This window comes from Saccostrea cucullata, unplaced genomic scaffold (genome assembly GCF_032062105.1).
Source record: "Saccostrea cucullata isolate Sc308-1 unplaced genomic scaffold, CSIRO_AGI_Scuc_v1 ctg612, whole genome shotgun sequence".
Lineage (NCBI taxonomy): Eukaryota > Metazoa > Mollusca > Bivalvia > Ostreida > Ostreidae > Saccostrea > Saccostrea cuccullata.
In genome coordinates this window covers 32,929-45,153 of record NW_026925190.1, presented here as the reverse complement: position 1 = coordinate 45,153, position 12,225 = coordinate 32,929, and the positions used below count along the sequence as shown (strand labels likewise).

Here is a 12,225-nt window from a genome sequence, read left to right as displayed (position 1 = left end):
ATCCAACTTCGTGGGCGTGGAAATTCTAATGAATTGACGGCACATACACGAAGGCACGGTTATCCTGAGTAAAGTATCATATATTTGTTGTATGGTTATAGAGAAAGAAGGGGATAAGAGGGGGTTAAAGGAGAAGGGGGTAGAAGGAAGTATATCAGTTAGACTGTCCTAATTAGTATGAAATTAATTGTATATGCAAATCTAGTAATAATGTAATATTTTTCCATATTTTTAAATAAAAATCAACAAACTCTCATTGAAATAAGAATTATGTGCTAGCAAAGTATGCATAATAAATATTGCTGCAACTAAATTATTCAAGAACAGTTGACCCCTCCCCCTTTCCCATTTTTTCAATGTTTGAGTTAAAAATTCACATAGTACTAGTCCTTCGTGTTGATGGAATGAAAATAGAAGGTAACATTATTATGGGAGTGACTCTTGCTATGTACTCTGTAAATTTTTGATGTTTTACCATTCTATGGTTTACACAGGATCAACCACATGGACGCTCAAAATTAACCATCAATGCATCAGATCTAAGTTCTTATTACTTAAAATAAATGTAAAATAGTTGTGTTTCATTTCAGGCAATCTGTGTATGCTTAGTGAAAGAGTTAAAATGGTGAAAGTGTGGGGTCAGCCAAGTAAAAAAATTCACAAGAAAAAAAGTTAAACATGAAATTATTCAACTTCAATTATTCTTCTTTATTTTGGGAATATCTTAACGGATTTCTACTATACTCAGAATTGTTTTTAAAAGCTAGATGAGGGGTATAAAGATACTCTTGCATATACTCCCTTCAAAAGTTGTGATAAGCAATAGCCTTCTATGATTGTGCTTATGATCTAACTGTAGATGTCTCTCCATTTCGCTTTTTCAATTTTTTTTTATTTTTATAAGCTGATAATCGTACACGATAGTGTGCAAAAGCTTTTCAAATCCGGAGTAAAGTGAAGATTCATTAGAATTGCCACGAAAAAATTACTAGCAATTCAATAACAATATCTTCTCACTCTCTCAGAAATATTTTTTTTATATTGATTTAACTGTATATTTAATTTTCATATTGACAATACTATGTCGATTAAAAATCTTGCTTTGAACGATATCTTGGTATCAATTTAAGTTTAAAGTCGAAACACTTAGAACAATATAATCAATTTAAAGAAGGTGCCTTAAATTATGTGCTGTTAAGACAATAAATATTAGACTATAAACAAGTTATTACACAACAAGTGTAGAGGCATTCACGCTCCAGAAAAAAAGTAACTTAAAAAAAAGATAAAATGTTTCGTCTACTATCGATCTTGTTTAATAAATCAAAGTTCGATTAATTAAGGTAAAACTTACTTATTAGCCGGATATTAATGGTTCCAATGACTCTTTGGGACATATTATTCTTCCAGTTTTACATATAAGTTATTAATTTTTCATATAAGATGTGTTTCATCAGTGAAAATCAATAAGAATGGAAATGAATTTCGCATATGTTATGCATAATTTAGTTTGTTCTTTGAAAGAAGCCTTGATATATGCGGTTGAATACTTTTCACGAAAGATACTAAAATTTCATTATTAAAGTAGATGAAAATACTTGATTATGTATCACTCAGGCAATTTCTGCAGATGATATTCTCTAGATTTGGGCATTGAGATATACAAGAGTCAGAGTATGTTACAAGTCAATATTATAAATAAATATATGGAAATTAAAAGTAAATTTACCAACAATGAAGTTTTAACACATAGTTAGTGAAATATATGTATACTGAACTAAAATAAACCTCAGAAATAACGTTCACTTGAACAATAAAAATTATAAGCAGAGCAAACAACGCCCTGTAAAGTAATAAATATATTTCACAAAAATATACACTCTACAAATAATTGAAAGCTTTAAGTTATGATATGGACTCGTGATCATGCAAGTCGCAATTGTGCTGCAAAATACAAAAAAGGTAATCTTATTAATGAAAATATAAGCAATATACAAATCTTTCAAAGAAACACTGTGACATAGTAAGCACCAAAAGATGCAGCATATGTAAACTACATGTAGATGCAATTCGATACATAGAGCTCAAAGTGGAATGTTTATTCCACTTAAGGGCACCTAATCCTATCACTTTAATTTTGTCTTTCCTTTGTACAGAAGTTTTCTTTTAAATCGATTACTTTCTTCATCTACTGCTATTCGAACAAAGCGGACAGAAAGAACAAAAAATTATAATTGTTATCAAAGATAGGGGGGGGGGGTAAAAAAAATTAAATTTCAGAATAAAAACTCAATTAAATTGGCGCTTTCGAACTCTTAAATATTTATTTAAGTGTATTTAGCAAAAAGATAAATTTAATCTTTCAAAAATTAAAAAAAAATAGAAAGAAAAGAAATTAGAGCATATAGAAATTAATTTCATTCTATAAACTGTTTAGAATTGGATTTGATATGATCTTGGCATTAAAATGTGCTCTGTAGCTGAATCTTGGTTGGTAATTCATACCCTCTATATACTTAAAGAAAGACATTTCTAAAATTTACATTCACCGTAGGTAAATGCAAATAAACGCCAAACCCCGTCTTATTGTTGTACAACAAACTTTATGTTATCACTAAAAAAAATGCAATCAAAGTGATTCACAGGATATCGTTTTATTTTAATTATAATATCTTTTTCCCCAAACTGTAACCTCACATAAACTAAGTTGATTTCCACCGTCACCATGCATCATCTTATCCCCGAGAATCCTTACTGTTACAAATTTGCCGACAAGGCAGGAGGTACACTTGATCTTATACGTCTGACCAAGTTCTGCTGTCTTGTTAAACATACCACAGGTGTCCATGTTCTCCCATGTAGTCATGTGACCCACACGGACTTCCACGTCATGCAAATATTCCGCTAAAACAAACAAAATATTAATTTGTATGTTGTATTTTTACATCATTATTACTGTTCTATATAGCCTATGAACAATTGAAGAAAAGATGGGCAAATAAAGCAAAAATAAAAATACCCTTGAATTTTATTTTTCTAGAAATCTTTCATGAGCACTTTACTAGTATCCCCCGAAAAATAAACGTTTAATATTTACTATTAAGAAATTGACAAATCTGGAAATTGTCAGGTCGATTTACTTTCCAGAAAGGGGGGGGGGACTCCCCCCACTTTTTTCCAGCATTACTTATACTATAGGAAATGTTCATTGAAAGGCTGCTTGCCCCAACTTTTTATGATATAAGGAAAATTTAGTATTGTAGGTCAAATAAATTGGTACTGAAAGAAGTTGGTATTTTAAAAAGTTAGCTAATACCCCCCTCCCCCCCTTCCCCGGAAATAGGATTTTCGAATTTGGGCAACTTTTCCTTTTTTTTTTTTTTTTTTGCTTGTCAACTTTTTCAGGTAAGTGAAATTTTTTTCTCTGGCAGCCTCCCCCCCCCACTTTCCAAAACGACGCTACGTGGCTGCTTTCCCCCAATTTTTTGCCAAAATTTGATAATAATATTAATTCTAACTTTTTGAATTGAATGAATTATCTCAGTGATGGGAGAAAAATTAAGCAATAATAAAACATAAAGGAATGCTAAAAAAATTTCTCTACTTTTCCGGTAAATATTTCTCATCAGGATATATGGGATATAATACTCTTTCTTATTAACATTGTTTAAAATATTACCAAAAATAAATGTTATATTACAGTTAAACTTTTTCACCAATTAATGTAAACCGGACAGTCGATTAGACGACATGCATTATCATTCAAACTGTGAAAACTACATACGCAAGCCGTAATAAGGAAAATTAAAAACAAAAACAAATACTTTGACATTTACGAGGGTTGTCCGGTAGAATCTTACACAGGGTTTATTTTTTCGAAAAATAATAGAAGCACTAAGTTGAAATTATTGAAAAATCGAAAACGTTTATTTATCATTATTTAAGTGTATCTTGATTCTGAGAGAAAAAGGATTTTTAATGCTTAAATGTGCATAGGGTACGTCATACGGCGCACGACCAAAAAAACCCAGCAGGCCTGCTAATGAAAATTTCTTAAAATGTGTCTTAAGAACTTGTATGTACTTAAATCTTTCAAAGGTTTCTCCCAAGCCCTCCGTTTTTGCCCAAGTAAAAAACAATTGTATATTTTTATCAATTTTCAAGGGCTTAAATAAATATTTTTTCAATGTGTACAGGCATTTACATACATTCACACTGGACATGGTTTATAAACTGATTTAGTTCATTAAAGAAATCGTTGATTTACAACAAATATATGATTCATTTACACAAAAAGTCTTTCTTAAGTGTTTTCCTAACACTGACGCTTCTTAAAATCATCCGAGATATGACTTAAGACATGTCCGCAGATTAGAAGGTCTCCTAGGATAGGATAGCTTCGATGGCCTCTTAAGGCTAAGATATGTCTTAAGTTTGACTTAAGATATTTCTTAGTCCTAGGATAGCTTGCAGGATTTCATTAGAGAATTCACATGTAAAATTTCGGCGTAAAACTATTAAATAGATAAGCCCAGCAGGCACACAGCGTTGTTTAAACGTTGAATATTATTTGAAGTTGGGTTTAAACGTTGATGAATCTAGATACAATATTGATTCAACGTCGACTTTTCAACGTTGAAAATTTAATGTTGAATCAACATTGAATTCAAATTGAGTTGAATTGCCAACATTGATTCAACGCCGGATCTTCGCTGAGCGAGCCAATCCTATTTTTCGCTGATAGATAATTTGGACTATGATAGTGTCGGACTATAACACTGTCGGACCATAACGAGGTCGGACTTGACAATGTCGCACTACCGTATATCATTACTAACTAATATAGCTAACAAGGATGGTAAATATAGGAATTTTACATATTCAATGATAAATATGAATTCAGTACGAATTTGCCAAAGTACGAATTAAGAGCATACGCAGTAGGACATCCGGAAAATATTCAAAAAGACAGCATAACACAACCCTCAGGACTCAACACCAAGATTTAATAAAAAATTGAAATGTTTTTGAAACGTTGAGTACTAGTATCATTGAAGAGACATAATTTGTCGAAATGCTAGCTGGTGCATCAAAAGTTGTACCGTATAAGGTTTGCGTCTTACCTTAGAATGGTTTCATGTTCTGGACTATATTTCATGACCACATGTGAAAATGCAAAACGTTTGTAAATGCTCGGGTTTTGTAACATGATTAATTTATAAAATGTATTTTGGTGAAAATTATTGTTACACAATTAACCCTCTGCTATAAATTTCACCTTAGAAAGTTTTGAATTTGTAATATTGATTTTCATAAACAACAATAACATTAGAACCACATGGAAAATAGTTTGAAGTATAAAGCGCTGCTTATTTTTTCAGAAATGATTTTTATGTGCAGATCATGAAATGAAGAAATTGAACACAGAGAATAGAAAGAGCAACGATTTATTACCACAACATTAAATATAATATATGAGGTGCATATGAAAATAATACTATTATATCTATTTAAATCATGTTAGAAAACATCATAGAGCGATGTTTCCTAAGTCAGAAAATCACAATGGTGTATGTGGTTGTAAGAAAAAAATATATCTGTGATGAGGAGTTATTTTTTCTGAATATTTCTTCATGTGAAAAAATCATTCTATTTAAAATACTGTATTAAGTACTTGAAATATTAAACCATTTTTAAAATGGTACTTAAAAAGATACAACTTATACAATTTATAAGGCATTTGATGTTGGATTTAAATGTTTTATTGTTAAATATAATAAAACAATTACAAAGAAATTTGGAAAATAAATAGAAAGTAATCTATTCCTTCTATGTATGACCTCATCAAAGTGACTACTCAAAGGTCTCAGAAAACTGAGTAAGAATACTGTGAGTAGTATTACTATTTTGGACTTTGAAAGTTATCTGTCTTATCAGAGGGTCGCTACCCTTCAACAATTACGAAGGCATCTTAGCAACCGTGCAATGAAACGGTTGAAATTTTAAGTAAGTATACTATTACTATATGACACCCCCTTTCCAAAATTAATAATTGAATAAATATTGAATCAACTGTTTTTCAACAGATAATCCACGTTCATTATCAACGTTGATTCAATGTTAAGACTTCGACGTTGATACAAATTTTCAAAATCTAACATAAAATCAATGTTGAATCAACATAGAAAAACAACGTTGATTCAAAGTTTATTCAATGTTGTGTGCCTTCTGGGAGATTGGGATAAACGTAATCTTGTTTTTAATCCACTCTCTATTGTGTCGTCTTTTGGAAAATCTCAAGGCATTTGCCTAATTTTTGTCAGAGTCCCGAGCATTAGAAATATTAGAATGGTAATCACAGCACGGGAAAAATGGCGACGTTTGATGATGTTACAGCGCACCAGAGACTAGTTCAGTGGTAGTAAAAACGTTCTAACAGACTATGAATGAATACAGAAAAATATGAGATCTTAAGTATACAAGTGAAATGGGGGGGTTTCTGAGCGAAATCTTTTTGACTGAGTTCCTAGGTAGAACAAAACCCACGGACAAACAGTCATGGTGATGGCGAAAAATGATGTTGCTGTAGACTGTCGATAAAAGCTTAGCTATTAATTTGAATGATAATGAGAATACCGTCCACAACTTTCAAATAAATCTTCAGAAGGTCCCAATTGCAAGATTGGTCCCTCGACTGTTTATGGAGAAATAAAGTGCAACTCAAGTATGTGAATCAATTTCTTCTTTCTTATTAAACTTTTCTAAGCAAGGAGGAAACATGACGCTGTTTTAGACACTTATCATTTGTGCGCCGCTAATAAGCACAACACATAACGAAAAATATCATAATTTGTTTATTTATGCATATATAATTTATTTTGTTTGAAACGCAACATGAAATTGGATTTAAAAAATCAATCTAAATTGTAAAACCTGGATTGCTTACTTCACAATGACTTACGTCACAAGCGTATCAATCCGTTTGACGTTACGTTTAAAATATCAACAATTTAAGACGTTTTAAGGGTCGTTTTCTATACTTAATGTCTGAAAATTAAAATTTAAGGAATGAATTAAATAGCAACTTAAATTGTAATGGTATAACCTGGGTGGTTGGAACAAGACACGCTTCGCGGATTATAAAGCGTAAACTGTTCCAACCAAAGATATTCAGTAAACATGTAATTTTGGTTGCTATTTCATTCATTCCTTAAATGTCCATTTGAAATCTGTACGCATATTGATGAAAAATGTTCTTTAAAAAAGTAGTGAATGTTTTAGAACTCAGTGATGAGTTTTCACTCTAGACAAATTGTCCACGATTTTACCGGACAACACTCGTATTTCTTGTTCATAAATAATTCTTCTTTTTAAAAACCTTGGTTTATCATAATATTTCGAAATGTATGGAAATCCTTGTCTTATAGGGGCCTGTACACAGTTTCAATGTTGACAATTTTAATTTTCTATTTTATTAACAAATTACAAGTTTAGTAATTTGAACTTATATGAGTATTCTAAAAATTCAATCAGAACGTTATTTATTATCACCAAAATCTATAGAAAATATACCATAATAATCTCCCCGTGTTAAAAGAAGTATATGATCAATATAGAACAGGTTCTGTAGATCAATCCTGAGGTAGGGATGTGGCTCAATTCCATCAGAATGCGCACAGTACCAGTGTCCTACTCCCGGGACAACTCCACGCCCATCGACAGCGTAAAAAGCCTCCGAATAGATATCCCACACTGATGATAAATTCGCTGGTTTTCCTAGGGCTACATTTCTATATTGCTCTATTTCAAATGATAAATGTATTTAAAATTACATGACTTTATATTTTTAAAAGAAAACGTTCAAAACAAAGCAAAGAAAGCATCAGTTTTAAATACATATACCTTTTGATATACATTTATACTCTCCAGAGGAAAAATGAACACGTTCAACGTTTTCTTCACAAACACTCAACTGAAAAGACCAGTTATATATGTGTAACAAAGTCCTGTCAAAAATGTTGTCATTATGTAATTAAAAATAAAACTTTCTTAAAAATAACCCCTTTACATTTTATGAACAAGAATTAATTTATACGAGGGCTGTTCAGTAAATAATGTCCTGAACTGTATAAAATACAATACAGATATCATATGGCATTATGCTTGACTTTCTCTCATTATTGAATCTTGAATGAATTTATAACAGTGTATGTGACCACTTTTCATCATATTGTTTCATAGTGAGACGCTGGAAAACAAGGACTATTCGAGACACTGCATTAAAAATGAATGGTAAAGAATCAGAAAACTGGAGTGAAATCAATTTAGCTTCATTAAAGCTGCTCTAAAACTTGTTAATAATCCCAAAGAAATATTCAGTGAAAAATGTAAAATTTACGGCAACCAATGTCTGTTTTATAGACAAATGAGCAGGTGGATTTCAATTATAAAAAAGTATATAATCGGCATCAAAAATGGGTTGCGTCCTTACTATAAAAAAAATTATAACAACTTATGTACTGTTGCAAAATTTTAACAAATAATTTTTGAGACACATAACAAATTTGATAGACATAATTTTGGGAGTAGTTTACACTGCTTTAAAGAAACATTTGACAGTAAAAAAGCTTAGTACTCAAAGGTCACCCTATGTTTTGAAAAATGAGTGAAAACGACAGAGTGTAAGAACATCTAAATAATTATTTTAAAATATCAGTAAGTCTAGTTATCCACGTTTATTTGAAATTAAAACAGATAATGAAACTGGAATCTATTGCTAAAAACCGTCAAAACAAAATTTACAATAAGATGTGCTTGACAAAAACAGCAAAGGTTTAAGTATAGCAAAGAATTGCAAGAGCACAAAGACAGATTTATATGCAATTTTCTTAAATATAAGTGGTTTTGTTGTTCAAATTCGTATTCGGTGAGGTAGTTTAATTTCAGGAGGAGTCTAGAAAGCAATTTTTTGCCAAAAAAAAATCGAAAGATTTATGAGAGGAAGGAAATAGATTCAAGAATCCACTACATTAAATTTCTTAATGACAGCGTCGAAACCCACACACCCTGATAAGTAAAGGAAATTTTTGGATAAACAGAAATTAATAGTTTTTCACATTAACAATTTTCGCTAGATCTTTCATCATTTGACTTGTTTCAATTTCCAAACTTGAAAAAAAACGCACGTTTTAGAAGGAAGAAACAAGTCCAGGAAATCATAGGATCTGCCATTTTCAAGTATACTAAAGGTCATACCCAAAAATTACTTCTAATAACAATCAGAAATTGGATAAAAAATGTTACGGACATGTGTTTTAATTAAAAGATTGATTGATTGATTGATTGATTGCATATTGTTTAATGTCTCTCTCGAGAATTTTTCACTCATATGGAGACGTCACCGTATGCCGGTGAAGGGCTTCAAATTTTGACCTTTACTCGGCACTCAGGGCCATTGAGCAGTGAGGGATCTTTATCGTGCCAACACTTGCCGTTGACACGGGGCCTCGGTTTTTAAGGTCTCATCCCGAAGGACCCGCAACTTTCACTTCAAAGTGCCGGGCGCATGGCGAAGGAACAGTTGCTACCCATTTTTTTTTCGACTTAGGTCAGTCGCAGCCGAGATATGAACTCACGACCTCCGGATCACGGAGCGAGCTCTCTACCGACTGAGCTACCGTGAACGGTTTTGAATTAAAAGAGAATCATGAGTAAAATCATTAAGACTAAATCATTGAAAAGCGTCTTTTGCTTCTTTCCGAGCACCAAGGACATTATTTATTAAACAGCCCTCGTATATTCTTCAGGTTCTGATTTCAAAGTTACTCATTTTCTTTTTAAAATATATTTTGTAGACTTTAAAAGATTGAAATTAGCACAAAGGCCTTGAAATTCTGTATTTCATTATCAATAATTGGGTATGGTGGAAATGTTTTTTGAAATTGAAATATTGTTTTAACATTCCATTTTGTTTTCTCGGTGATAACTCTTTGAGTTGATTTTTTGATAAATCAACTGGAATGTTAATTTCGCCAAGTGAAAGTACATGAGCTTAGAAGGCCTGATATACATGTAAATCTCGTGCGGCTGTCTTTGTGTTCGACATTAGTGGACGGGGGACCAATGAAATTTACATGGGAGGTTTCGTGTAATTTAAATCTTTTAGACAACATTTAAAAATCTAAATTAACAATTTTATTCCACAATGAAATGTAAATATAAAAAAGTAAACGTCTAGTTTGTTGAGTATGCAAGGGAATCAGAGACAGTTGGAAAAGTGGGATAACTTATGCATATCGGGCATCATCCGTTATGTAAATTATCCCACATTTCCAACTATCGTTGATGACCTGGCAAATAAACTAGACAGTGATTCCTTTATTGACTTCAAGATGACATACATAAACAGTGCAGCAATGAATTTAAAGTAAAAGTGATGAAAAATGTTATCAAAATAAACATCTACAGCACACGGCGGGTGTGACCGGTCGACAGGGGATGCTCACTCCTTCATGGCACCTGATCCCACCTCTGATCTTTTGGAGGTCCAGTTTGCTCATTTCCTATTTTTTTTTATTGTTTTATGAATTTTTTATCTTGAATAAAACAAATAGAGATAACGAACAGTATTCAGGATCAAAAGTCCATAAAACAACACAAAACAGGAGCAGAGCAAACATGGTAAAAACGCGCTGTTCCTGTACTGCTAGGAGACAGATTCCGTAGGTCGAGAGTTCAACCGTAGGGTGGGGCGCAGGTGGGTATATATATATATATTTCGAAAACAAAATGAAGAATCGGAATAATGTTTTGGTATATTTAAAAGTAAAAATCCAAAGGAATAAAAAACATTTACTGCAAGCGCTTTCGCCATGTTGGGCTCTTCAGGCAGTTAAACAAATGTCAGGTAGGTTATACATATAACTCTATTCAAATAAATATTTTCTTCTAAGAAACACTAGCTTTGATAGGTTTTCAAACTGTTCACAACTGAATTGTAAGATATGAAATCTAAACTTTAGTACCTGGAGTCTTTTTTGACATTTTGTCACATTCCTTAGCTGGGTAAGTAAAGTCTCTTTACCATCGTCATGATCTTTCAGCAGCTTACATCGAAGTTGTTTCTTGTTGTATTCCACGTTGAGACAAAGATTGTTATCATGACATCTTTTTAGGCACATTTTGTAACCTATGATATCGATAACTTTAATCACACCGTCTTCCTCACAACAAAGAAAGAAAATCAAATTCATCAAAAAAACACTCTCCTTGACGTAAGATTTCATAGTACAAAAGTATTTTAAGATAAAAGAATGTGGGAAGAGTCTGAAAAAAATACATCTGCAGTCTTCTGTGCAATTTCAGAAAACCGTTTTTTTTCCTTAAATTAAGAAAACCAATGATTTATATCGGAAAGCTTATCATCCATATCTGTTAAATTAATGTCTTCGATAAGTTTTATCATTTCTTACTTTCAAGTCATTCAATTATATATGAAGATTTTTCTAGCTAATGGATGTGACAATAGAACTTCTATTGTTATTATTGGTTTATCTCTTTTGATCAGTGTTTTGTCAAGAAGGAAAAGTGCTTGATAATGGTGGCATATTCTGTTTAAACTGATTTACCTTATATTAAACTATGCGAATTGATACCAAACCCTTGCGAAACGGTGTTTATCCAAACGCAATAAGAACTTCTTGTGCGACCAAGAATAACTTTCTACTTGAATAGAACTTGAACTTGTTCATATCGAAGGATATAAAATCCCTTAGAAACTTAGTTTCTCAAATATAGAGTAACTTTTAAGTAACTGTATAATGATAATAATAATAATAATAATAATAACTTTATTAATAGATGGTAACTTATTAGCGCATTGCACTAGACTTCATCGGGGTCCTCTTAAAATTAACAATAATACAATTATTATAAAAACATTGTACAAATAATTAATAATACAATATTATGTAAAAATACGCCTGCAACTACATATAACATTTTAGGACATGAAATTACTGTAAATTTATTACATTTAGCTTGTACGATATTTGGCGGAAATTGATGTTTGACTAAGTTAGCGTAAACTGGATGTAGCGCATTTCTTCATATTCTTATTTATGTTTATATGTGCAAGACTTTCAGCTTTGTACATGATTTAGCGGTTGCACCGTTCCGCCAAAGCCGTTAAAAAGAATACACAGCCAAATTTAATACGTTTACACC

General features: G+C 31.8%; 1 protein-coding gene across 1 annotated transcript; it reads right to left on the bottom strand.

Annotated features, from left to right (window-relative positions):
- Positions 1-2,559: 2,559 nt before the first annotated feature.
- Positions 2,560-11,180, bottom strand: LOC134268287 (uncharacterized). The gene is made up of 4 exons (XM_062750522.1): positions 11,025-11,180; positions 7,903-7,972; positions 7,573-7,800; positions 2,560-2,904 (listed from the first exon to the last, which is right to left on the bottom strand). The coding sequence occupies exons 1-4, from the start codon at positions 11,178-11,180 to the stop codon at positions 2,660-2,662; spliced, it is 699 nt and encodes a 232-aa protein (XP_062606506.1). The 3' UTR covers positions 2,560-2,659.
- Between the last annotated feature and the right edge of the window lie 1,045 nt (positions 11,181-12,225).